This window comes from Nannospalax galili, unplaced genomic scaffold (genome assembly GCF_000622305.1).
Source record: "Nannospalax galili isolate Female #2095 unplaced genomic scaffold, S.galili_v1.0 scaffold2094, whole genome shotgun sequence".
Taxonomy (NCBI): Eukaryota; Metazoa; Chordata; class Mammalia; order Rodentia; family Spalacidae; genus Nannospalax; species Nannospalax galili.
Window position 1 is genome coordinate 317,252 of NW_008335359.1, and position 27,474 is coordinate 344,725.

The window sequence follows — 27,474 nt, forward strand, 5'->3', positions numbered from 1 at the left end:
TCATGTACTTTTTGTAGTTTTGGCAAGTTTAAAAGTATAGTGCCATGTTGATGTTAGGGAATGGTTATCAGTCTCTGGGGTTATTACCCCCAAATAATGGCATTATTAAGAACTCTAGATCCTGGTAGTGGCACTTGGTGGGTAATCAACAAACTGTAATTGGTCTAAAAGCCTGCTCAATGGGAGGGGAACTCATGCATCACACTGTAAACATAGCCAAATATACAAGGCTGGAGAGGTCATAGATCCTTTTTTACTGTATACTAAATATGGATCCTTATATTTACAGACAAGTATGTCACCAGTCACCACTCATCAAATAAGGCTCTTTTTTTCTTCTTCTTCTTCTTTTTGGTCTTTTTGAGACAGGGTCTTCCTGTAGCCCCAGCTGTCTGGAACTCGATAAGTAGACCAGGCTAGCCTCAAACTCACAGAAATCGACCTGCCTCTGCCTTCCGAGTGCTGGGATTAAAGGCATGTGCCATCACGCCCAGCTAAAAGAGTTTTTTTTTTTTTTTTTGGAGACTGTTACAGAGTTCCACAACTGGTCAGACAGAAAACAAGTATTGTTGAGATGCCCAGTCCTAAATGACACCAATGGAACCTCTACACATAAGGCTCCCAGAACACAGTGAAACAGGAGGTAGAGAGAATACTAATGCATCGCTCAACTCTCACCAGAGAACTCTTCCTCATGCAACAGAGGGCTACAACTGGCCAAAGTGCAGAGATTAAGAGACTGTAGAGTGTGTATCCCTGGATAGGACTCCCACATTAAACCTCACTCACCCAAGGGCTCAGGGACCATTTCCGAAGAAGGGACAGAAAGATTGTTAAGAGCCAGGGGTGGTGCATGACCAAAAGGAAAACAGTCTTCCAGGCATCTGGGAACTTGCTAATATAAACTTACATAGTAATGGTGATAGCATGCAACTCAGACAAAAACCCAGCATAGAACTGGAGAAATGGACAGGAGAACCCAACCTTACCAGAGGAACTATTGGCAGTCGACCACTACAGAGTAAGGAAGCTTTTAAAATATATATATATATATATAATTTTTATGTGTTATGAGTGTATTGCTTGCATGTATGTAAGTGCACCCATGTAGTGGAATGTGAGGTGAGAAGAGGGCATCGGATTCCCCTGGAGCTGAAGTTATGGACAGTTGTTAGCTGCCATGTGGGTGCTGGGATTTGAACCTGGCTCCTCTGCAAGAGCAGCCAATGCTCTTAATAACTGATCATCTCTCCAGCCCCAAGTTAATTTTCTTTAGGGAGTGACACTAGATAGGCTAAACAGGTTCCAATGGATGAACTCAGACTGAGTGGCTTAATATGTATGACAGAATGCATGAAATCCAGTGGGCAGGCTCTGGGCAGGGTATAAATTGGGGGAGGGGGTCTAAATATAGTAAGATATATTGTATGAAATGCACAAAATTCAATAAAAATATAATTTAAAAAAGAGGTTTAGATCCTTCAAAGAAACATACTGAAATACTGATGAATTGGGCCAGGATGTACCTCAACGAAATTTAGCTAAAGGGGAAGTGAATTACAGATTAGGTTGAGTTGTGATTAATGAGGGCTCATTTTGACCATTTGCGCTATTTTATTTGGTTAGAATTGTCCAGAATGAAACATTCTGGTGACATGACTTCCCCAAACAGGGCCTTTGCAGACCTTGCTGTCCTGTGGAAAAATTCCATCTCTGGTGCACTGCAAACAGCTGAACTCACACATGTATTAGCACCTTGGGGTGCCCCACAATCTGGCTTCCAAACTAATGTAGGGCCCCGTGACACCTTTCTAAATCCTAGTTTTCTTTGTGGCACTTGCCATAGCCACTTCACCAATGTTTTAACTGCTGCTGTTTTCATAGTTCAAGGGGCTCAAAAGCTTAGGCTATTTCTTTTGAGCCATGCTCAGGAAATTTAGAAAAAGGTGTATGTTGTAAGAATGGTACATGTCCCAGCCATTGGTGTGTAGTGGTTGGTGGGGAAGGGCTTACTATGTTATTTCTTGTATCATCTGAACTTTCTAAATCCACTGTATAGTTTCAATATTCTAAAATGGATTTTACATTATAAAAAACACTGAGGAAGAATGTTTGGGCAAGTTCTTATCCTGAGAAATGCCCTCCCTTGTCTTGGATACACACACCCAGTGTACAGGATGGGTGGGGGTAGAGCCCTGTTGTCCACACCCCATGAGATCATTCCCACTTTCCAGCACTTGGCTGATTAGTGAAAATGCTGAACTGTAAAAAAATACATGGAATAAACAGGTAGGAGCAGCCAACAAAATCTTAACCACCTAAGAAATATTCAATACTTGCTAAGCAAGAAAATAGTATCATGGGAAAAAAATCTGTAGTTCTTTTTCCTCTCTTCTATTATTTGAGTTCATGAGTCTTTCCACCACTTATTTTGGGGCTGGAGAGATAGCTCATTGGTAAAGCACCTGCCTGCCTGGTATATAAGGCCTTGAATAAAATCCCCAGCACTGCATTTTAAAAGACAAAAGTCATTACCTTATTGCGGGGGGGGGGGGGGAGTTATAAGGCCTTGAAAAAAATCCCCAGCACTGTATTTTAAAAGACAAAAATTATTTCCTTATTGGGGGGGGGGGGGGGTCTTTTTGAGATATGGTCTCCTGGTAACCACAGCTGGTCTAGAATTCTCTATGTAGACCAGGCTGGCCTCGATCTCATAGCAATCCACCTGCCTCTGCTCTGCTGGATTAAAGGTGCGTACCACCATGCCTGGCTAAAAGTCATTATCTTAAAGACAGGTGAGTCCCCACTCTCTGTAACCTCATTGGCTCCTCAAAATGCTCTTAGATGAGGGCCCCCCCAACACCCTCAAGGAACAATTCCTACTCTGCTTAAGCACCTAGGTAGAACCAATCCTGCAGGATTGTTAATGCTCCTTCCCTGGCATCAGTGCCTTTTCTTGGCTCCCTTCCCAGATCAGTCAGAGACCTGGCTCCTCTGCTCAGAAGAGCCAACTCCCTAGGCATCCAGAGCCCCTGACAAGGCTCAGCATCAAGGACTAACAGTCGAGAGGTTGGACTTGACCCCAGCTGCATCTGGTCAGCTTGGCAGCAAATGGGGGAAACCTAGGGCCTCCAGCAGGGCTCTGAGTAGCAGCAACCCTGAACCTAGTCCCAGCTGTCAGCCAATGCCACCAGCCTGTCCACTCAACAGAAAAACACACGCTGGCTGCCTGCCCCAGGGTGTTCCAGAAGAGAAATTTAATCTGATTTACATACTTCTAGATACATTGATAACCAAAAGGTGGCCACTGAAAAAAGTTAAAAGGTCAATCAGCTCCCGGTATCTAGCTGGCCCAGGATTGCAAAATAAAAAGATCCACATTTCTTATTCTCTACACAAAATGCATTTTTAAAAAAGTGAGAGATCTAGGGAGCTATACATAGAAAGCAACAGTGAAAAGGGGGAGGAGGGGGAGGAGAGTCCCACCCCTCACTCTACCCTCCCAGCCCTGGAAGCCCCTGAGGCTATGAGGGGCTTTGACATGGCAGGAGGCAGCTGTCAGCTGTGAGCTATGAGCTCTTCCAAGCTAGGAACGCCCCTTTGGGGGGGCAGCCAGCAACAATTTTCGTGGCATAGTGGACTCAATGGGGGCTCCCAGGCCCTAGTGGGTCAGCAGAGGGAGCATGGCTTCCCCTGAGCAAGCACCGTGGCGTGATGTGGTCGTTCGACTTGGGAACTGGGGGGGCTAGGGCAGATCCCAGATCGCACGAGGTGTGCATGTGTGTATTTGCCTGTGTGTGAGAAGATATTCATGGGGGCAAGAGGGAACCTGGACAGGGGTCTTTAAAAATAGCCACAATTGGCAGGCATAGCCCTGTTTGGTTGCTAGACAGAGGGGAGTGCTGTCCTCCTTCCCAATGACCAGATTGACCACCACCAGGGGCCTAGCTACTGCCCCTGCTGAACCAACCAGGTGGGCTGAAGGGAGACACCCTGTGGTCCCAGTGTCCTTGGGCTGGGGGAAGGGTGGATAGCTGGCTCCTGGCGCCCTGGTTGTAGTGTGCCCAGCCCCCAAGGGGCGCCGGTTTGAGGTTTTGGCTTGCTCCTTTGGAAATGGAAAAGAAAAAGGAAAGAGGGAGAGAGGACACAGAGGAGAAACGGGAGGAGACAGGTGGCATGAGGAGGAATCTGGAATGCTTTGTGTTAGGGTGCCTCTACAGCTGCTGTCTGTGCCTGAGGGACCTGGGGCTCCTCAGGCGGAGGGTCTGCTTTGGAGAAATTCATCTCCAGGATGTGCCGCTGTAAATGCCGCACCCATTCTTCCTGGATGGAAAGTGGGCCTTGGAATTCCACTTCACAGAACCTGCATGGGGCGGGGGGGAAAAAGAGGGTGTGGCCAACACTTCAAGGAAAGGCAGAAGCAGCACAGCCTGAGCCTTAGGCATACCTACCACTACTAAGTGTAGATATGGCAAGCTCAGGATTTGTGTGAAGAGGTGTCTTCCCATGGGCAGCCACCTCTACCATAAGGTCAAAGAAGGGGCCCCTGGATATGAGCAAAAGTTTCTGGTGCTAAAGGTGGGGAAGCAGGGGAGGCACACAACTCCCTGATGCATACTGCCTAAGATGATAGTGGGTACAGAGAAGCAAAGCCTCCCTAACTTTCACAAGAACCATCCTTTCCTTTCTCCCTTGTGGTAGTATGAAGTATAGGTCCAGAGCTGAAGTGTAGCTCCAGAGACTTGGGTTGAATTCTATTTTTTTCTTCTCTCTTTGGTGTTTAGAAGACAGGGTCTTACTCAGGAACTCATGCCGGCATGGAAGTTATTATGTAGCCTATATGATTCAGATTTATGGCAATCCCCCTTCCTCAGATTCCCAAATGCTAGGATGTCAGGCCTCAGACACTGTACCCATCTTGAATCCTACTTTTGATTTGGCCTATATTATAGCCTGGATTGAGTCACCTTAGGTCTCAATAGTGAAGCTTCCTGGTGTCTGATATACATGTGGAATTAACTGAGATCTATTTTTTAATAACAAGAAAATACTTGTTGGGTCCTTACCCTAGTTATCAGTTAAGGTTCTCAGTGCTTTACTTTTACACTTGGCCATCACAACAACTCTTAACAGGTAGGTCTGTTGTGAACTCCATTTTAAGGATGGGAAAACTGAGGCAGAGAGCAGGTAAGCTCTTGCCTAAGGTCACTAAGCTGTAAAGTGTTGGGAGCTGGGACTGAACCCAGATCTGGCTGGCAACACAGCTTAGGGTTTTAGCCTGGTACTCTGAAGTGCCTCTGTCAGTGAGAAGCCCATAGGATGGGTCCTGCCATGCCTAAGGACAGCCCATGAGGACCCAGACCCTGCCATGTTCCCAAGTTCCTGATAGCCAAAGCCCAGCTAGATGTTCTCCCTTTCCCAAAGGGGCAGCATACCTGCACTTGAGAGTATAGATGTTGCCAACGAACTTGACCAGTGATGTCTGGGGAGGCCGAGGTACCAGGGAAGGGACTGGCCGGACCCGGGGTGGAGGCTGCCTCACCTCTTCCAGCTTCTGCTGCAGGTCATTGGCCTCCTCACCCCCCCGGGCTGCATTGGTATCTGGGGGACGGGCTTGTCGGCGCTCAAATTCTAGAGAGAGGTATAGGTGATGAATAGGATGGTTAGGGCCCTAGAGACACCCCTGCCTTTTCAGTAAGCAAGGGGCAGAGACTTTTGGGACTCAAGAAGGGATAGCTGGTGAATGGACATCACGGCACAAGTAGAATGACACATTTTAAAATGGAAGGGTAAGCAACTAAGACACAGTGACTGAGTGGTCCTTCAAAGGTACCCGCTGCCCTCCCAACCCTCCTCCACAGGCACTCACTGTTAATATTCTGCCGTTGGTATTCCTCTGACTTCACGGTACCAGGTGGGCTGGCTGCCAGAGGCCGCTCACCACTATCAGCTGCCCGGCCAGCCTCAGGCCCCGGCTCCCCCCCAGCACTTCGGCCAACCAAGGATAGGCCCCCGGGTGCCAGCCCCAGGGGTGGTCGCTTGTCGCTGTCACGGCCATGGCCGGCACTGCGGAACTTCTTGGTGAAGGGGCGGCCACCCTGGATGTAGCTGCGGTAGGCGCCCACCTTCTGGGGCCGGTGCTTGATCCACTCACTTAGTGTCTCGATGGGAGAGCCGTTGACACACCACTCCGTCACACCAAACTGCCTCAGGTGAGCCCGTGCATGGCTGGCCAGGGCTTTGCGGTTTTCAAAGTAAAGGCCACAGAGCTCGCAGCAGGCCTCGGTGGCTGCAGGCAGAGGGGGTTGCTGCTGAGGCATAGCTTCATGAGTGCAGGCATACCCAGGTGGCCTGAGCCAGGAGCCAATCCCGCCTCCCACGGGGACCTTGCCTCAGGGGCCCTACTTGGTGCCAATGTGTCTGTGGCACGACCCAGCCTTGCTGGCCCTGGTAGATGCCATCCCAGGACCCTGCAACCCACTGCTTACAGGAGTGGGAGGTCTTCTCATGGAGGGCCTTTGCCTTGAAGGGCAGTTCAGTCTGGATGTAGGTCTTGGCCTTGACCTCTGGTGGGAGGAAGCGGTCCTCCTGTAGGGGCCGCTTGGTGGCCACTGGCCCCAGGTAGCTGGTGGCTGAGGGCTTGGCCCCAGTGATGGGTGTCAGGCTGAGCTCCCGGGGAACTTGGGCTGGCCCAGCTCCTGGTTTGCCTGGCCGACTAGCCAGGGGTGACAATGGCAGTGGGGAATGCACAGCTCCAGGAGCTGCTGTGGGGGAGCCGTCCTCAGCCAGGGCAGGAGCCAGGTCTCCAGCTGGTGGCTCCTTCTTGATGAGGCACAGCTTGGACTTCTTCTTCAAGATCTCCCGTAGTGTATCAATGGGTGAGCCATTAACGGACCACTCGGTCACACCCATCTGCCGCAGGTGAGAGCGTGCGTGGCTGGAGAGGCCCTTGCGGTTCTCGAAGAACTCACCACAGAACTCACAGCGGATGTCACGAACTGGCTCTGCCCGGGATGCTGCGGGGGATCCAGGGTAGGGAGAGTTGAAGGAGGTGGTGGCTGTGGGCAAAAACCCTCCAAGCTCAAGGCCCATGAGAGTGCCAGCCTCCTGGATATCCCTATCCATGCCCCGCTCCCTCCAGACTCTAGTGAACTACTTGAGGCCGTGTACACCCAGTCCTTTTGCTTATTCTGTCGCCTCAAATGCTAGCTGGCTTCATGAGGTCTCCCTCAGTGATGCTGGGTAAATCACTTCCCCTCTCTGAGTCTCAAGTTTCCTCCTCTGCAAAATAGAGATGAAAACCCTCATCTCCCAATGTTGCTGGGAGAGCTGAAATGAGAAGGCTTCAGAGCACATGGCAGGGAGCTCTACGGAGAAGCCTGGCATGCTTACCTGTGTGGCAGAGAATCAACCCAAGCAGAATGAACACAGTGACAGTGTGGCAGGGAAGCAAGTGACAGTGACATGATAACAACTATGACATATAAAGCACTTTCTGCAACCAGGCACCATGCTAAGTGCGTCATTGCACTTAATCCTTGCAAAAAACATCCAGAGATGAGACATGGGACTATGCTGATCTCCACCTTTCCCAAGTCACTTACTATTACATTATGGAAGAATAGAGATCTTGACTCAACTCCAAATGCCAAGCCCTCAATTACCAGGAATGTCAGACACAGCTCAAATATCCAACGCTATCCCTCTATACCTGCCAGTGGCAGACATCACTAATTGATCCCTATAGTTGTTCTCCTTAGGAATCTGGCTGGCAGCTACCACCAATCGGCTGAAGATGACATAAAATAAAATCTTTTTGCCTTTGCTGAATGACATAATTATGCCTCTCCTGCCTGAATCACAGAGAACCAAGCAGCAGCTTGGGTACAGGAATCAGCAGGAATGAACAGTAAGTTCTGTGTCCTCTGGACATGTGTATCTTCCATTTCAGCCCTGGGCTCTTTGTATACCCCTAAGGAAACACAGGGAAGAGACCCAGCCAATCATTCTCCCTGCCCTGCCATAGGATCACACTTACACAGGTTCAAGGGTGTCATATCTTCTCGAGGCACACCCCAGGGACCCTCAGATGGGTGCGGCTCCCCATGAAGGGCCCCTGGCAGCATCTCCCGCTTGATCTCCACCCGCATTTGTTCAGGCTTCAGCTTCTTGGGCAGAGAAGGTGTGGCCAGGCCTGGAAACATCTTCCGGGCCGTGGGAGGAGAGGCAGTTGGTGAGTGGCCCAGGGGGCTGCCTGGTGGAGGTGGCAACTTCTTGGCCAGGGGTGAGATGTGAAGGTCCGAGGGGCTGCGGGCTTCCAGTGAGCTGCCAGGACCTCCGCTGCCTACCACTTTGGCCAGGGCTTTTGGGCTAGGCCCTGGTGGGTGGAGGTGTCCACCTGGCCTGGATTGGGTCCGTCGCTTCAGGATCTCCCGAAGTGTGTCAATAGGTGAGCCGTTCACGTACCACTCAGTTACACCCATCTGCCGCAGGTGGGAACGTGCGTGACTAGACAGGCCCTTGCGGTTCTCAAAGAACTCACCGCAGAACTCGCAGCGGATATCTCGTGCTGGCTCTGGGCCTGAGGCTGCAGCGGGAGGAGAAAGGGACAGTTAGAACCATGGGTATCATGAGGACAGTCACCTGCTCCTGGCCAAGTAGACATGGGCAGCAGCATGCCCCTAGGCCAGGGTGGTAGTGGAAGGCAGGTGTAAGCCAGGGAGCTGAGGGATGGGGCCAGGAGGCCAGACACGGGGCAGGAGCGGGGTTGGGGGAGCTCCAGAGAGTAAAAGGGACCTCTGTCCTGGCAGAGGGTAGAATCAATACTCCACAGCTCTGTAGGTCCCAACAAAAACAGGACAGGAGGTAGAAAGCTGCAGCCTGGTGCCACATGCTATACAGACTGGGGCAGATGTGGGCGCCTTCCACACCGAAAGGCAGGACCCTCCTCTTAGCCTTCATTCTCAGCCAGGGTCATAGTGATAGAGGTCAAGGCCAAGAGAGAGGGCCCAGTAGCCCACTGACAACAAAATCTTTGGGTTGAGCTGGCCCACTGCCAAAGGCCCCAATCTACTCCCTACACCAACAAGAAGGGAGTAAGGAGGGGGCCAAGACCCCCCAGGGAAGGGCTCCAGGGCCCACAGGGAGGAAGGGCAGCTGAAGCGAGAACCTACAGAGGTTGAGAGGAGACGGCTCCACATCAGAGGCCCAGAAAATGCCGGCGGCTGAGAGGTCCTGCTTCCCCCAGGGGCTGGCCATACCCGCGGCCTTCAGCTTGGCCTTCTTGGCCGGCGGTGGGGAGGGGAGCAAAGAGAGGGCTGTGGAGGCAGAAGGAGGCTGCCCCAGTTGGGCCAGGGCTCCGCGCCCGGGTGGGAGGCGGATCTGGACGCCGTCCCTCCTGATGAGCCCGTGGAGCACGTCTATGGGGGATCCCTTGGCATCCGGGTCGCTGACGCCCAGGTGGCGCAGATGGGCACGGGCGTGGCTGGACAGGCCCTTTCGGGTCTCAAACCAGGCACCACACAGCTGGCAGTCCAGCTCTCTGCCCCCGTCACTATCTAAAGCTGCGGAGACAAAACACAGGGGGGGTTCACGGCCGCCACCTTGGTCGGCCCTGGGGGATGGAGGCAGGAGGGTCTGGTGTGATTCTCAACTGCCCAGGCAGTTCGGGGTTCAAATGTCATGCCACCAACAGATTTTTCAGAGGTTTGGGGTAGCAGAGCAGCATGTTCCCTGCCTACCCCTTTGGCATTAAGTGAAGGTAGAGAGAGCTTAAGGATGCAGTTCTGTGACAGATCCTAATGTTCCAAGATCCTCTCCCCTATGACTTCTGCTAGTGGAACTATGGGAGAAGACTGTGGGTGCAGAGTAGGGGCACTGCCAGACTCCCAAGCACCATGTGCTAAGGGTCTGGCCACAACAGCGTGCCCATAAAGCCACAGAAGATTCAGTGGAAGTGGCTTCCAGGGAATACAAGGTGCCAACTGAGGTACTCCACTAAGCAGGGGGCCACACTCTGGGGTCACTACCAGGTTCTAATGCCTGTCAACATGTGGGAAAGCCTGATGATCACCTCAAGAAATCTGCTCACTGCACTTGGGTTTCTTTGCAAACCCTGCTTGCCAAGCCTGAGGCAGCCCAGGGGAAGGGTCTCTACCACTGGGCACAAAAAAAGAGATGCCTCAGCATGGGGTGGCCAGGAGACGTGAAGAAGAGGCCAGTGCAGGGACTTCCTGTCAGGCCAACTACCTATCTACCTGAAGGATCTAAGTGCTGAAAACTACCACTGGGAAAGCTAGGTCCACCAGTACTTTGATTATTTTCACTGCCCCCACTGTCATGCCACAGAAGTACAAGAGCTCCTCTGAGGTAGCAAAAAGGACCCTGGCAGGCTGAGACCTATAGCTGGGACTCCACAGGAAGATCGGCAAAGCAGGAGAGGCAAAGTAGGCAGGACAGCACAACAGGAGACATAATGAGTGCCTCAACCAGCACTGACCAGGAAGGCCCAGGACCTGGGAGCTGCAGTTCTTACTGTCTCCACCCTGGGCCCTCCTCATCTGAGGACCAAGTGACACCACGGTCCCTCCCTCAGCTTCCAGAACCCACACTCACTGAGATTCAGGGGTCCCTCGTCCTCAGAATGGGGCCACTGTGTCTTTGGGGAGGTCGGCCGGGGACTCAGGGACAGCTGAGGGCTCTTGTCCTCAGGATTCTTGGGAGTGGGGGATCCTGCCAGGGCCAGCGGTGCCTTCTTGAGGAGTGGAGAGCTGGATGTGTGGACCAGGCCCTTGGCAGAGAATCCAGGAGGTGACTTGATGGCTTTGTTGACAGTAGGGGCATCCAGGGGTTTGGCCAGGGTGAGCAGGCCAGGCCGGGCAGCCCCAGCAACCAATTCCTTCGGCAAGCTGGACTTCTTGGTCAGGCCAGGAGGCAGCCCAAAGGGAGCATCAGACAGGCCTTTCTGCTTTACCAGCTCGTAGAGGAGGTCGATGGGAGCACCACTGCTCTCTGACTCTGCGACCCCCAACTGTCGCAAGTGTGAGCGTGCATGGCTGGATAGGCCCTTTCGAGTCTCAAAGCAGGCACCACAGACCTCACAGGTGGTCAGGCTCTGTGCTGGAGGGAGAGATGGAGACCAGGATGGCAGGCTGAGAGGCCTTGCAGGCATACCTTGCCCATTCTCCCCTTATCCAGGTTCAAAATAAGTGTTCTGTTTCTGTCAAATCCCTTTGATTCTGACAATTATAATTTGGCAAGGTCTTCTGGTTTTCAAGTAAGGAAAGTGAGGCTCAGAGAAGGTAAGAGTTGTGCCTAAAAACACACAGCAGGAGGCAGCACCCTTCTGTGGTCAAGCCAATGGGGATGCTTTTCAGACCTCCAACATGCCAGGATGCCCTGGAAATAAGCTCACACACACAAACACTGACTTACCAGGTACATATTACACACTGAAGTAAGTCCTAGCTTTACTCTCTGCAGCTCAATCATACTTTAAATGCTTGGTCAGAGTCCCAGCCATGGTCCCTGCCCACCCCCTATCTGCTTCTTTGCTCCCCTATCCAACTTCAATGACACAAAGGCAGAAGCCAGGTTCACTGTGCTCCTCTGAACATCCCTTGGGAACTAGCAAGGTACTTGTCATTACTCTCAACTGCCCTTTCAACAACCTCGCAATCTACCGAAGAACAAGAAAGCTTACAACTGACAAGGTCAGGGTTGGCAAGTGACCTAGGTTTGAATGCGAGTTCTTGACCACCTTGCCCACTGCTTCTCTGGACGCCCTGCCCTCATTCAGTGAGGTTGTAAATACGCGCCACACACAGCCGGGGTTACAGAAACTCCAGGGAGAAGATAGCTGGGTGTCTCCTTGGTGCCTTATAGTGCTAGAGAGAAAGGAAGTGCCAACCTGGGGACCCACATTAATCCCCAGGCCTGAGAGTGCCCTGTGAACATGACCATCCTGGCTAATACTCCTGCCTTGTCACTTGGGCCACTCACCCTTGAGGTCTGACAGCTCCTGTTTGCTGCCATGAGGAACCTCTGAGGCCACTTTGCTGCTCAGCCGACTGGCCACCTGCTCCAAGGCCCCAGAGACAGGCAGGTTCTTCTTAGGGAGTGGGGGAGACCCCAAGTCCATGGCCACCATTGTGTTCTCCTCAGAACCCAGGCCTGTGGGGTGGAGGAGACAGGCTCAGCCCAGTCAAGCATCACGCTGTCCACCCGCTAGAAGGGGGCTGAAAGAACAGTGCTTCTTCCTCATCCTTGGCCTCTGCTCTCACTCCCACCAGAAGCCACTCATTCCTGAGTGGCTGAGACTGCACCCATAACCCCCAGCGCGACCTCAATGTAGGGACACTGAGGCTGTCCAACCACAGAAGAGACCAGCAACAGTTTCAATCCACCAGAAGGTACACAGGTCTGAGAACACACTGCAAGTCTGAGCTGAGACTCCCATCTGAAGGAAACAGGGAAAATACCTCTCTGGGCAAAACTCCTAAGAGGGTGAAGGTGGGGACAGTCAGAAGAAAGAGGCAGGAGTCAGGAAGCCAGAGAGGCCAGAGAGGCAGGGAGCTGAGGACTGGGTGAAATCTTCACCAAACAAGGGAGCCTCAGAGACAATAGGGAGCCCACTATAGCAAAGCCTACGATGGGACAATGTAATAACCTGGAGCCTGCACCAAAGGGATCAGACAGGACAGGAAGAGAGAGTGGGAATGACAGAACTTTGTGTGAAGTTTCTCAAGCTTCCATCTAAAGAGGAAGCTTCCTAGGGTGAGATGCCTGTAGGAGAAGGAATCCAGGGCGGTTTTCTTAGTCTTATTTTTCATTTTAAAAGCGGGCCTGGGAAGCCTGTTGAGCAACAAGGTCGAGTTCAGAGCAAGGGCTCTGAGAACGAAGGAAATGTGTCAGATGGACGCCGGAGACGCTCAAAGGGAAGCAACCGGGCAGAGGTCTTGGAAGGTCCCTCTTGCTGAGTTTGCGTCCCACAGAGGGAAGACAGGCCGGGAGGCCACGGTGATCGCGACACCGAGTACTTTGTCAAAGTCTCCGGGTGGAAGTGGGCGCGTCTGTCAGATGGGGCAGGGTCAAAAGTGGCTTTCCACACCGAGGGGACCGGAACCATGACAACGGGGCGCTCCAAAAGATGCGCGGGACATCTGTCAGGGCCGGCGAGTCCTGAGGAGGGGCGGCGGTGCTTCTGATGCCTGGGACCCTGGGGGCGGCTGCAGGAGGCCCGGGGTCCCAGCACCTGGGGGGAGGGGGCATCAGAGACACGACGGCGGGTGCTGCGAGGGGTGGCGTGCGCGGGCCGGAAGCCGACCTTCCCCTCCCGGGACCCTCCCTCGGCCAACTCTTACCCGGCGCGGGCGAGGGCCTGGGCCCCGGCTCCCGCTCGGCCTTGGGCCCGTCCCGCGACGGAGGCGGCGGGGGTGGGGGCAGGGGCAGCGGCGGCACAGGGAGGGTCACCGGGCCTGGACTTGGGGGGCCAGGCGGAGGCGCCCCCGTGGGCGCGCGCTCCCGGGAGCCCCCCGCGCGCAGCCCTGCCGCCGCCTTGCTCTCCGCTTTTGTCACTCGGCACTGGGCGGTGGAGGCGGCCATCTTGGCTCCGGCGCACGCGGGGCGGCCGCCCCAGGCGAGAGCAGCGGAGCGCCGTACGCTGCTGCCGCAGAGCGCGCTCCGCCCCGCCCCTTCGGGCGCACCCAGGGCGGCCTGCCGAGCGCCGAGCGCCGGGAACGGAATGCTCTCAGTTCTCAGCCCCGCAGAACTATGGCCGCAAGCTGCTGGAAGCTTGGGGGCCCACCCTTGCAGGCCTGCCACGAGTCCAGCAGCCTCCAGCTGCCGCCTCAACTCGGGATCCGCACATCCCTACGGCTAGAAGGGGAATCCACCTGCCACACATATCCACCTCAATATCAACATTCTGAATTAGAACTCCACGGGCGGAGCTAGGACCCTGCCCCGTGCTCTTTTCTAGAAGTCTCTCTCGCCAGGTGCACAAACGTGATCGTGGCCTTGATCGTGGATATCGTTACTCCAAGCAAACCTACTAGGACAAGCTTGAAGGACACCTGATACTCAGTCACCGTGATCCTCCCCTGTTCCCACCATCACCCTGGATATCTGGCTTTCCTCCAGGGTCCTGCAGTCAAGGAACTTCCTTCTCACCTATGTTTCGTTTCAAGCACCGCGCGCTCCTTCCGACGAACTCCAACCAGCTCAGTCCAGCTGTTTCTTGACAGCGGGGTGGGGCCAGACCCTGACTACTGCCTCCCCCCACCTGGCACCCTCCTACTCTGGCTTGGGGAAGGGGAAGAATCTTCTAAAAGAATTGCCACGCTGGGCTACTGCCCCAACCTGGCTCTGATTTTGGACACCGTTACTTAAGGCAAAGCTTCTAGGATCTTCCGAGCTACTCCTTAATGTCCCCCTCCCCAGGAGTTCACTGAACCAGGCATAACTGTCTCTCTTCTTCCTCTAAACAAAGCCAGGGCAGAGCTGACCCTACTTCCTCACACCCCAAGATTTTGGCCAGCTCTGTCTGGAGAATGAACCATGGTTATTTTGGTGGAACTAGCTTGGTCAGAGGTGAACCTGGCAGTTAGGTACTTGGTCCCATCCTTGGGGCTGGGGAGGTCTGGCCCAAATGCCAGATAGGGAATGTGATCCTGATACCTCCACTTCTGTTGAGATGACACAGAGGCATAGGGTCAGAGCTGAAGCTCATAGACTATTTCCTTCAGCCCTAGCTATCCTTAGAGCTGGCACTATCTCCCAGCCATTTCGAGACACTAGAACCAAATCCGGTCAAAGAGCTGAATGTTTGGTGGGCAAATTTTAGCAGAGGCAAGAAGCCCCATGTCTCATTCCTCTGCCTTTCCCTGAAGTCTAATTTCAGCCAGTTACTTGTCTATGCCTCCATTTCTTTTTTGTCCAAGGAAGAGGTGGACCTTTGACAGCCCACCCTGACCTTTGAAAACTCTCAAGTGCCTTTGCCTGGCATGCAGAAGGGGTAGGTCCAGCCAAGCTTAGAATACAGATCTAAGCAGGAAACTGGAAGGTAGAGGACCTATAAAAGGAAGCCCTAGCCCAAGTGGCCCTGAGTCAGTTCTCCCCATTCAAACATATTTCATTCCTCAGAGCCTAACTACTCCTCACAGCTGAGCTCCCACACAGTCAGACTTTAGAAGACTGAGATCTTCACTTTTTCTCTAATTCTGCCAGCCCTGCAATCTACCACCAGATTTTTTTTGCCGGGGGGTCTTTTTGAGACAGGGTCTCCTTGTAGCTCCAGATGGCCTAGAACTCACTATGTAGACCAAACTGGACTTGAACAGGCAGAGATCCGCCTGCCTTTGACTCCCAAGAATTGGGATTAAAGGCATGTGCCACCAAGCCCGGCTAGCACCAGATATTGATTCTGGATTTTGAAAGCCATCCTCTGAAAGACACCACCAAACAAGATGCACAGAAGTACAACTCTGCCTCTGTGTGGCTAGGATAAAGCAGATAATCCGGTTTCCTTATCTGTAAAACTGGTATACAGTATTCCTAGAGCTAGGGGCAGAGCCCAGTAGCCTAATAACATACATGAGGCTCAGTGTCTCATGCTCAGCACATCAAAGCAAAATAAAATAAGCCTTGGCCCTATGGGCTTGTTTTTAGGCATATCTGAGGTGGTACAGGTTGAAACTTTAGTGCATGCAATCATTTGAGTATGGGAGGGGTTTGTCAGAGCTGATGGACAGAACTGGCATTGATTAAAAACCCAGTCAGGATTCTAGATCTGTACCATCCAGTAGGATCACCACTGGCTCAGTACTGGGCATATTTTATTATTTTAAGAAATACTTTGTTATTTTTATGTGTATGAGTATATTGCCTGCATGTATGTAAGTGCACCCATGTCATGCAATACCCTCAGGTCTCCTGGAACTGGAGTTATGGATGGTTGTTAGTCTCCATGTGGGTGCTGCGAATGGAACCTGGGTCCTCTGCAAGAACAGTCAGTACTCTTAACCACTGAGCCATCCCTCCAACCCCCACTAGCCATATTTTAAATGCTTGGTAGCCACATATAGCCAGTTGTGACTCCCAGGACAGCAACAGGTTGCTAAAGAATATTTCCCATAATCTCACGAAGTTCTACTGGGCAGCAGTATTCAACATAGATTTACCAAGAACAAGGACTCTGTAGCCCAACTACATGGGTCTCAAAGCCCAGCTCCTTCCAGTTGTGTTACTTTGGGCAGGTAAGTTCTCTGTGCCTCAGTTTCCTCCTCTGTAAAATGGGAATGATAAAATATCCACCTTAATAGGGTTGTTGTGAGAATCTCAATGACTTTATGACTATAGGGTACCATTGCTCCTAGAAAATATTCATTGAGAAACTGGATCCAGAAAAGTACATGACCCAGCCCTTGAATAAAACAGAAATGACCTCTGTGTGGCAATATAATGGTAAGAAAAACTGTTAGTATACTTTTTTTTTTTTTTTTAAAAAAGGACCTGACTGTACAGCTTAGCTCAGGCTGGCCTGGAACTGGTTATATAGTCCAGGATGACCTTGAACTCACAATCCTCTGGCATAGACCTTCCAAGTGCTGGGATTACAGGCCTGGGCCAACATACTCGGAGTCAATGTATTTTGTAAAGTGACTTGAAATACTGCCGGGAAAGCAGAGTGGTCACCCCTCAACTCACCCATTCATCCTTCTGAATCCCAAGGAAGGGTAGGGGCTCCAGCCTGGCCCACCCCCTCCCCTTACCATCTCCGTAGATTGGCCCAGGTTCTTCAGCCCAGGTGGGTGGGAAGGGCACAGTGAGAGGTAAGTGTGGCCGGCGAGAAGTCAGGAAGCTTCCAGGTGGCCCACCAGGCTCACGGCCTAGAGGGCTGGGGGGCAACTCAGCTGCAGAAGTGGCCAACAGCTCCTGTAGGATGTTGATGGGCGAGATGGTGAGCTCCCAGTTGGTGATGCCAAAGTCTCGCAGGTGGGCACGGGCATGGCTGGAGAGGCCAGCCCGAGTATCAAAGCCAGCCCCACAGAAGTCACATCGCATCAGGCTAAAGGTGCCTGGGTCGAAGTTGGCCACTGCAGAGAGAGGACATAGACTTTCTGGGATGGGGCAGAGGTGAGGGGACCCACTCTCTGGTCCCAACTTCACCTAGTTTCCAGGACTTCTCACCCTTTACATATCCTCTGGAATGCCTTTGTTTGCTTCAGCTTCTGGCCAACCCACACCTTTCAGTTTATGTACCCTCCCCAACCCAGACACTCCAGAAAGCCTGGCTTCCCAGATCACCACTTCCACATGTGATCTGTCATTATTAGGGACCTCTCCCTTGGGAAGGCTTCTCTGTGGATTTGCAATCTGAGTGAGTATTAGATGGATATCCTTACCATGTCTACTTTTGCTCACTATTGCCCCAGTGCCATAATTAAATACAGGCTATGTGAAGAAACAGACAAATAGAGGATGGGATACCCACTTCTGGAAGGCTCTCTAAGCCCTCGAGGTAGAGTTGGGGTCTTCTCCCTTATATTCCCTAGTTTCCTAGTTCTCTAAGCCTTGATCATTTGATATTGTAACTGCCTAGTTTTCTGGCTGTCCATCCATTAGCCCACAATCTAGCATCTCTCTCTCTCTCTCTCTCTCTCTCTCTCTCTCTCTCTCTCTCTGTCTATACTCTCATCCATTCACTTGAACCTCCCAAGCTCCCATGCACCTCCATATGGTCTGTGTGACTGCCAGCATCAGAACTACCCAACATGCTCCACTGGACAGCAGAACTGGAATCAGACCTCAACTGGGAATCCATAAGCTGTGCAAGTGACTCTATATTCTGACACCCAATAAGGGTCCCATTACTGGGCTTGGGCCATGAGTTCCAAAACAGTAGAACTGTTGTCCTGCTGGGCCTCCCAGTACCCAGAACACAGGGGACCTGTTTTAATAAATATTTATTACATGAAGGAATTAAATGGAATTTTCTGCCTGCAGCTGATCGCTGTGCCCAAACTCCTTCCTCCAGCTGCCATTGTGGCCACCCCCACACATCTACCAACCTTTGGTGGTGACCTTGGCTGTGGCTCCTAGGTCTCTCAAGAGGGGAGGCCCCAGTTTCACCTTTCAGGATGCTAAGGTAGGATTTAGAGTGAGGGTGGGTAAGTTTAGAACTCAGCTGCCCAACTGTGTGGCTCCCAGGCCTAGAAGGAGGGAGGTAAGTTCCCAAGGGAGCCCACCCTACCTTTTTTCTTTTTCTTCTGGAAGGAAAACCTGCGTTCAATGGCCTTCACCTCCTCTGCAGAGATGAAATGCCGAACGTTGTAACTGACGCCCACCCGGTTCAGGTGGCCCCGGACATGGTTGGCCAGCCCAATGCCATTGTGGAAACGATCAGGGCAGTAGGGACATTTCCGCTCCTCACGCTTTAGAACCATAGCCGGATCCCCTTCCAGGATTGTGTCCAGACCCAGTGGGCCACCCAGAGGTGTATCTAGGAGCAGGAAGTCCAGGGGGTGGGTTCCTCCCAGTCTCAGCTCCTCAGGTTGCAGCCTTGAGGATGCCCTGCTCATTGCAGCCATGACCTGTGGCCTGAGCTTTGCCACCAGAACAATGGGTACCATTCCTCGGAGCTGCTGCTGCTGAGCCTGTGAGGCCTCAGCTGTCCACAAGGCATCTCTGAAAGTCTGCTTCAGTGCTAGGGCTGGCTGGGGGATGAGATTGGGGATGGCCAGGGGTGGAAAGACCCCATTTTCAGGGGCAAAATCCATTTCAGAGGTCAGTACCACATCTTCATCTTCCTCTTCCTCCTCCCCTTCACTCCAAGAGTGCCTCTGGTGCCTCATTCCCTGAAGGTGGACTGTGCTTTTGTTTCTACTGAACTGCATGGAGTAGGAAGCTGAGGCCACTGGGGAGGGAAAGGCCAGCCTTCTGAGAGGCTGTTGGCCGGAGTTAAGCAGTGGGAAATCCCTCACGCTCAGCTGCTGGTACTCTGGGCCAAAGGCCAGGCCAGGGTCATATCCAGTAGGGTTCTCCTGCCACGTGCCAGCCAAGAGCGGCTCAGCTTTGTCAAAGTAGTCCATAGTAGTGTTGTCAGGGAAGCGGGTATATGTGTCCTGGCTGGTGCCTGGCTGGCTGGTGGGGTCTCTCTCAAAGGCCTCACCATGCTCCTCCCAGTGGGGATGGGCATGCACTACTCTCATGTGCTCCCTGAGCAGACTCTCACTAGGCGCTGGGAAGCCACAGTAGATACACAGACTGAGACTTGAGGAGGCTCCATAGGACGGATAGTTGAGGTTGCCAGCACTGACGACTGGGCTGCCAGCCCTGCTGCCACCCCCAAAATGTTCCTTGGCTGGTTGGCTGGGCAGTGGCTCACGCACATGCAGTTTGGCATGTTGCACAAAAGCCCTAGAGGAATTGGTGCCAAAGACACACTTTGGGCACTGTAGCCGTGCCTTGCGGCCCTCATCACCTGGAAATCGCTTCAGCTTCTGAATCTCCTCGATGATCTTCTCCCGGGAAGCCTGGTGCAGCTGCCAGTGCTGCTCTAGGGCAACAGGCTCTGCGAAAGCCCAGCCACATTCACTGCAGGCCAGAGGAGCCAGGTCAGCTGGAGGCTCCTGGCCTGGTGCTCGGCGGTGTTGGCTCATGTGTTCTAGAAGGTGCTCTTTGTGCTTGAAGTAGATGCTGCATTCAATGCATGGAAACACTGCTGGCTCTTCTTCCTCCTCATCATGGCTGGCCTCTCCATCAGCTACCTCCTGCAATAGTTCACACAGGTATGGCCCTGTCTGGACTGTGGACAACACTGGCTGCAGACGTTCCACAGATGCCTCAGAGTTCACTGTCCAGGTCTGTGTGGCCACTTCCAACGCCGATGTGTGTAAGCCCCACTTGGAAGGCTGGGCAAGCCCCTCAAGGTCCTCTATGTTCTCTTTGGTACCCACCACCTCCATGTCCAATGTTTTAGGACTGTTGTTCACTGGCACAATTACCCTCCTGAAGGAAGTGATGGTTGGAGGCTGGGGAGATAGGTTCAGGTGCAGCCCTGCATCTCTCAGGAGCCCCTGCTCATCTGTATCTCCAAGCCAGTCAAACTTCCGGGGGCTTGGAGGATATTTCTCCAAGAACTTCAGTTCACCCTGGTGGGTGAACCTTCTAGAACCCTTGACCTTGATATGGGGTTTCACAGTTCTCACAATAACTGAGTTCTCAAATCTCTGCTCAGACAGGATGCCCTCCCCAGCTTCCTGGGCCATAGGATGCTCCCAGGGCCCCTGGATATGAGGGGACCCAGGGAAAGGGCCCAGGAGATGGGGTGATGGGGAGCCCGGCCGAAAGTCCAGGCTGTCTCCATCCCAGTAGCTGCAAGGAAGTGCCAATGGGGACAAGTTAGCTGTGAGCCTTGGTTTCCCTCCCTAGGGTAGTAGTGGTAGGGAGTCCTCCCAGGCTGGCTGGAGCAGTGCCTGGAGATCCAATGTAAAGTGACTGTGGAAAGGCTGGGAATATGGGAGTGAAGGTGGGGAAGTTCAAGTGGACCTTTCCAGAAGTGATGGGTCAAAAGCCAGGTTCAACTCTCAGGGTGCACCTGTCCATATAGCCCAACCTGTTGTATCATGGGGGAAAAGTGCAGAGACTGCAGGTTGCAGGTGGAGCCTCACAGGAGCATCCCCAAGTCTGGTGGTGTAGTCAACTCTCACCTTTCCCCAGGGAGGATCCAAGGCTCTGACCTGGGCTCCAGGATGCTTCTGTCTTGGTCTTCCCCAAACTGTGGCAATTTAGTTAACTTAGTTACAACTCTACCCCAAATTTCGTGATGTCAACTTTGTGGCAGAACAGCTCAAAGGATAGAACTCCTCCCCTCTTGGAGGAACAGAGTCAAAAGTGACTGATGACTCCAGTGACCCTGACCTTCATGGGTGAGAGATGAATGGAGCTGATGTGTCAGGGCAGATGAGGCAAGTTCTCTGGGTCTCAGTTTTCCAGTCCGAAAAATGGCAGCTTGCAGTTTGTCTTCCTGATACAATGTCTCAGGAGCTTTCTGACAGCTGTCACCAGTGAAAACCACCACACATGGTAAGTACTTATTAAGTAGGGGCTGTAACTCCACAGAACATAGGGTAAAGAGAGGCAAAACTCAGTGCTCAGGAAATCGGGAAACATTTTATTTCACCTGATGCCTGGTAAACCCGTGGTATTTTTTTGTTTGTTTGTTTTTTGAGACAGGGCTTCCATGTAGCCTCAGATGGCCTAGAACTTGCTATGTAGACCAGGCTGGCCACAACCTCATAGAGATCCACCTGCGTCTTTCTCCCAAGTGCTAGGATTATTAAAAGCATGTGTCATCATGCTTGGTATGATGGGACTTCTTAATAAGAGCATTCCTGATCAGTTTTCTCTTCATTTCCCACCCCCCCACCAAATGTTAGGAATTGAACCTAGGGCCTTATACTCTACCACTGAGCTATATCCCTAGCCCCCTTCCCCTTTTGAGACAGGGTCTTGATAAACTATTCAGGCTAGCCTTGAACTCACTCTGTAGCCCAGGCAGTCCTTGAACTCAGATCCTTCTCCTTCAACCTCTGAGTAGCTGGAGATTATAGGCCTTCACCACCAGAAATGGCTATTTATTTTTATTTGAGACAGAGTCCCATTATGTAGTCGAGGCTGGTGTTGAAGATCCTCCTGCCTCAACCTCCCAGATCCTGGGATTATAGGTGTGTGCTATTGTGGCCAGCATCTCCCTTCATTTTTATTTTCTTTCTTTCTTTTCTTTCCTTCTTTCTTTCTTTCTCTTTCTTTCTTTCTTTTTCTTTCTCTCTATTTTCTCTCTCTCTTTCTCTCTCTCCCTCCCTCCCTCCTTCCCTCCCTCTCTCTCTTTCTTACTAGCCTTGAACTCACTATGTAGGACCTTGGACTCCTGATCCTCCTGCATCTACCAGGTAAGTGCTGGAATTACAGACTTGTACTGCTATGCCTGCCCTCTTTCATTTTAAGAGCATGCCTTCAAAAGGGGTAGGGGGATTGATCACCCCCATGGAACAGGCGAGGAAATGGGTAGCACAGAGAGGCAGGCAGGGGCCATAGTGTCACCTCTCTAAGCTCCGTTGGTTCTATGCAAGATTTACAGGCCCATCCTCTGAGGGATGTGCAATCAGTGGGCTGAACATATGCCGAGAGCTCAGAACATAACAGTTGTTATTCACTTCTAGACTTATTAATAATCCTGAGACTATCACAACTATATATTAGCACTCACCATATATTAGCTGTTTAATAAGAGTAGCAGGGCTAGGGGTATGTAACTCAGTGGTAGAGCACTTACACAGTTTGTAAGGCCCGAGTTTCATCACTAGTACCACAAAACATATAAACAAAAAAAGAATCAGAAGCTGAGTGTGATGGTAAACGCCTACATTCCCAGCACTCGGGAGACAGGCAGATCTCTGTAAGTTGAAGGCCAGTCTGATCAATATTATATAGCCAGTTCCAGGCCATCCAGAGCTACATAGTGGGACCCTGTCTCAAGAACAGAAAAGGAAAGAAAAGAAATAAGAGAAAAAAAATAAGAGTAGTGGCCATTAACACTGAGGTTGATACTTGTTGATTCCCCAATGCTTCTTGGGATTCCAAGGCAAATTTGTGATACTCATCTTGTGGCGGACAAGTTTACATTTTCCAGATGAGGAAACTGAGGCTCAGAGAATCCTAGTATCACTCTAAGGGTCACTTGACCGCCTGGACACAAAAGGTCCAACTTGCAGGCTCCTCCCCTTATGGCCTGGCTCCTGGCAGGGATAATGAGAGTTGACCTTCTGTGTTGCTCCCAGACCCCACCTCCAGCCCCAGCACATACCCAGGGGCTTACCTACTGGGAGCTACCTCCTCCTGCCTGGCCTCCTGATTCCCTCCTGTCCCCTCCTTATTCCCCAGGGGCTTCTATGGGTCCTGGACACTCCTGCTCACCCCCCTGCCCTCCCTGAGGTCAGGGCCAGCATGGCACTCACCAGCTGCTGATCCGATGGGTGGCGGAGGTGGCACGGGGGAGGGCTTCGCTGAGGCCAGGATGGGGTTGCCCATCTGCAACAGAGAGGGGAGACCCTGAGGGGCTGGGGTCCCCCTGGCCGGGGCCCTCCACACCCCAGTTCCAGGAGTCTTGTGGGGCACCTTGGAAGAGCCCTGTGGGCTCCCTACCCTCTTCCTCAGAGGCTTTTGGCCTCTGTATTCCTGTGCCCTGAAAGAGGGTTCTCTGAAGGAGTCCCCTTAGGTTTCCTGGGGGACCTCTGGAGCTTGCTGCCTTCCAGCCTCCCCCACTTCCAGCAGCCAGGGTAGTTTCTTTAAAGTCACACCCTGGGAAAAACTCATGTGGCATGTGGCTTCTTATTCTAGCTACAGAAAAAAAGCTAGTTTCCCACCTGTCATGGCAATGGCACACCATGAGATGGGGGCTTTACTAGTCTCTCCACCTCACTTGCCTCTCTTGGCCCCTCCCTGCCTACTGGTTGCATGGCTCTTCTGCAAAACTTGCCTAATGCTCTCTTGCCTCAGGACCTTTGCACTTGGTATCTGCTCTACCAGAGTGCACCCTTCTCTGACCACCTACTCAAATGAGCCCCTATGGCTGTCTGACTCCGTTTTTACTTGATTTATTTATTTAGGTTTCTATTTGGTTGGTTTGATATTTTTATGAGGACAGGATCTCCCGTAGCTCAGGCTGGCCTCAAAACTCACAATCCTCCTGCATCTGCCTCCTGAGTGTTGGGATGACAGACATGAGCACCTGGTTTTGTTTTTTGAGACAGAATCTTGCAATCTAGCCCCATTTAGCCTGGAACTCATTTGTAGTGCAAGCAGACCTTATACTCTTGATCCTCCTGCCTCTGCCTCCTGAGTGCTGGATTACAGGCCTGTGCCACAATGCCTGGCACCTGTTTCATTTCTTTCTTAGCTCTCCCAGAAACTGCCAGTTTCCTTTTGTGGATGGCTGCTTGTGAGAGTTAGGACATTGCAGCCTTATCCATGGCAACATTCCAGTGCCTGGCATGCAAGTGCTTAACAAACAGATACCAGATGAGTGGGGAGCCTGGTCATCCTGAGCCATGCGGGACCCGTGCCTGTCTTCTGGACCCCTTTCCAGATCTAAATCCTAGAATGGAATTCCTTTTTGGGAATTCCCACCACCCCCAACAACACAGAGCCAACTCTCCATTATCAGCCTGTAGAGCCAACACCTGGAACAACCACAGGAATCCTGGCCTGCGCCTCTCTACCCACCACGCTTGTCTGACATAGGCAAGCATGCCAAGCAGAGAGAATGCCAATTGCCTGGGCCAAGGTTAATACACTAGGGGAACTTGTGGCCTGGCCAGGGCCCGACAGATGCAATTGCTGGATCAGCCTCAATTTGAGGACGGTCCAGAAAGTGTGAGGACTAGCAAAGACTCTTCCAATCCTCCACTGTCCAATTTGCACTGGGAATTGAAAAGATCAAGGAATGAAAATAGAAGATGGTGGTCAGGAAGGTGTGATCAATCTAGTGAGCCTGAGAAAGGGGCTGTAACAATGGCATTGCCTCTGAAAGTTGGGGTACAGGTACAGAAATTTGCATATTCTAGAGCAGAGTGATTTTATTTTTTGGTCCTTTTGAGACAGGGTCTCCCTGTAGCCCCAGCCGGCCTGGAACTCACTATGTAGACCAGGCCGGCCTTGAACTCACAGAGATCTGCTTGTCTCTGCCTCCCAAGAGCTGGAATTAAAGGCATGGGCCACCACACCCAGCTAAGCAGAGTGATTTTAATCTTGACATGGGCAGGATTTTTCTCTGGGCTGAGGTGATCCTATGCTCAACAGCATTCTTGGCCTCCACTCATCCACAAGATGCCAGTACCTCCATATTCTGTAAACCAAAAATGTTTCCACACATTCCCAAAGTATCCCCTGGGGAACCTGATCATCCCCATTTGAGAACCACTGAGGTAGAGGTACAGGGAGCAGGGCTATGCTTAGATGAGTGGGCTGGAGTGCTAGAGATGATTGCAAGAGCTGGGAAAAACGTAACTTGAGAAATAGGGTCTTTCCTGGATACCTGATTCACAGATGTGAGCTTTTTAGGAGAGGGTGAGTACTTTATAGATAACCAGCCCTGGCACAGCCTAGAGATATGGGTCTGAGGGTCCCAGGCGTCCTGCTTCTGAGATTCTCAGTGTCCCAGATTTGATGACTGCACAATGCCTGGATGTCTAAGAATTTCATGAGCCTGGGGGCCACACTGGCCTCTTTATCTGATCAACTCCAATGAGGCTCCTATATTTAGTGGCAGCAACTTTGGAGGAAGGAGGCCAAGCAAAGCCTGTGTCTCAGACACCTTGGAGATTGGGGTTTTACTCAGAAGCCTCCACACCAGAGGGGATCCAGAAGTCTGTGGGTCATGTGGTGCCTGGGATGAAATCCTTAGGCAGTGGCCATGCCAGAGGCCCTCAGTGGTTCCTGCCATGTCCCCCTGAGACAGCTTACAAACGATAGAAAAGGGTATCCATGAGCCACTTAAACCCCAAGCCAGGCAGTTTGCAGCTTAGTAGAGTGGCCAAGAATCCACATGCTGACACCAGACAGCTCCAAGGTCAAAGTCGAGCAGTGTGACTTGAAGGTTTCTTTCCAGGCTTCAAGCTCGGTTTTCTCTTCAGTACAATGGGAGCAGCCATGGACCCAGGCCCTATGGGCCAGTGATGGAAGCCAATAAGATCACAGAAAAAGTTCTATCCAGAAATACAACAACAGAGGAGAAGGAGTGGGTGTCCTGGGGTGTCAGGGCTAGCTTGGCGATGTCCCAGGGTGGAAGATGGAGGCTGGACTTTGAGCTTCAGGCTTGCTCGCTTCATACTCTAATTTCCTCCCCAGTCTTGAGCTCCATGTATCCAGAAATGATGCATCCTTTGTCCTAGGCTCCTCTGTCCCCCAAACAATGAAAGGCATGCACCAGACTCTTCATTGATCTGTGTGGAACATCTAAGCCCCCAAGACTTTGCTGTACCTGGGAGGCCTACCTCAGAGGTGTATGTGCTAGGGCTGCAATGGGACTGGAGGCAGGGTCCCACCAATAGGAAGACAGTGAGTAGTGGGTATATCCTCATCCAGGCAGAGGAGTTTGGAGGTGGCCACTCCTAGGAGTCCTTGGGGGGTTCTGAGGGCTGCACAGAAATGAGGGAGGGCCCAGGCTTCAGGATGGAATAGCAGCCCCACAGGCTGTTCCTATTTATAGATATCACAAGACTCTCAGGGCAAGAGCCTGGTCTGCAAAGGATGGGGGGCGGGGTCAAGCAGGCTGAGAAGACAGGCCAGGCCTTCCTCCAACCTCCTAGCCATGATCCTATTTCAGTGTAGCCACCCCCACTTGTGCTCCCATTTGCTCAGGGAAACCATGAAGGGTGGGCTTGGCCCCCCTTAGTGGCCACTTCCTCCTTCCTAGGTTGTATGAATTGATGGGAGACAGGAAAGACACACACCTACCTACCTTCCTCCTATCTCCAAACCTGGGTCATCTGCCACATGGAGAAGAAATGCCCAGTCCCTTAGAACTTAAGAGTCCCTTGAATTCCCACAAAGTTAAGACTCCAACCCCACCCTGACTAGTTGGGTGGCCTATGATAAGATATTGCTACCTTTTAGGCTTTGAGAAGGGGATTACTAAGGGATAACCCTTTGCACTCAAGAGTGTCACACATCATCCCACTGCTGTCTCAATCGGTATGTGCCATCAGTCATCTCCAAGCCTTTACAAGGGTGGGGGCTCCAGATCTGGATACTTCCTTCCTCTTTGTCGCTTACTGCTCCTCATCCCATTTCTAGGTGTATGTTGATCACCCTTGGCCCAAATGATGGGGTTCCCTGACAGCAGGGCTGGCATGTGCTCTGTCCCCTCTGTGTTTGGCACTATGAAGACGGGTCCATAAATATCTAAGCATCACAAAAAGTGCTGCTGGGAAGTGGCAGGCCAAGGAGCTCCAAAAACATATCGAGAAGGTTAAGACTAAGGGAGCGGGGGGTGTGGCTCAGTGGCAGAGAACTTAACTAACGTGCAAAACTGTGGGCTCCAAACTCAGTCATGCAAAACCCCAAAACAACAATAAAAACAAGAAAGAGAAAAAAAAAAAGAGGAGAGAGAAGAAAGAAAAGTTAACTTAAAAACTAAAAGAGCCGGGCATGGTGGCACATGCCTATAATCCCAGCACTCAGGAGGCAGAGGCAGGTGAATCTCCATGAGTTCAAGGCCAGCCTGGTATACATAGTAAGTTCTAGGTCAGCCCCACCACAGGGAGACCCTGTCTCAAAAAGACCCCCCCAAAAAAACTAAAAGAGAAGAGGCCTTGGAGTATATAGCTTAGCTGTAGAGCACTTGCCTAACATGAGCAAAGTCAAAAACAAAACAAGAGAGAGAGAGAGAGAGAGAGAGAGAGAGAGAGAGGAAGA

General features: G+C 51.9%; 2 protein-coding genes across 11 annotated transcripts in view; both read right to left on the minus strand.

Annotated features, from left to right (window-relative positions):
- Positions 1-3,233: 3,233 nt before the first annotated feature.
- Wiz (WIZ zinc finger) overlaps positions 3,234-27,474 on the minus strand; it is a 27,781-nt gene continuing 3,540 nt past the window's right edge. For 2 of the 10 annotated variants that reach the window (XM_008830002.2, XM_008830003.3), the window contains exons 3-13: positions 23,016-23,088; positions 18,251-20,373; positions 16,770-17,093; positions 12,001-12,171; positions 10,615-11,118; positions 9,174-9,563; positions 8,039-8,587; positions 6,489-7,016; positions 5,870-6,289; positions 5,436-5,631; positions 3,234-4,363 (exon numbers count right to left, since the gene is read on the minus strand). In XM_008830002.2, coding sequence (XP_008828224.1) covers positions 4,204-4,363; positions 5,436-5,631; positions 5,870-6,289; positions 6,489-7,016; positions 8,039-8,587; positions 9,174-9,563; positions 10,615-11,118; positions 12,001-12,171; positions 16,770-17,093; positions 18,251-20,373; positions 23,016-23,088 — 5,438 coding nt within the window. In that variant the 3' untranslated portion in view covers positions 3,234-4,203. Of the gene's footprint in view, positions 4,364-5,435; positions 5,632-5,869; positions 6,290-6,488; positions 7,017-8,038; positions 8,588-9,173; positions 9,564-10,614; positions 11,119-12,000; positions 12,172-16,769; positions 17,094-18,250; positions 21,057-23,015; positions 23,089-27,474 lie in introns of those variants that run through there. The other 8 variants (XM_029562019.1, XM_029562018.1, XM_008830004.2 and 5 more) reach the window with 8 other exon arrangements.
- LOC115069804 (basic proline-rich protein-like) lies at positions 12,178-15,508 on the minus strand. The gene is made up of 2 exons (XM_029562021.1): positions 13,362-15,508; positions 12,178-13,252 (listed from the first exon to the last, which is right to left on the minus strand). Exons 1-2 carry the CDS (start codon positions 13,600-13,602, stop codon positions 13,164-13,166), a joined length of 330 nt encoding a protein of 109 aa, XP_029417881.1. The 5' UTR covers positions 13,603-15,508; the 3' UTR covers positions 12,178-13,163.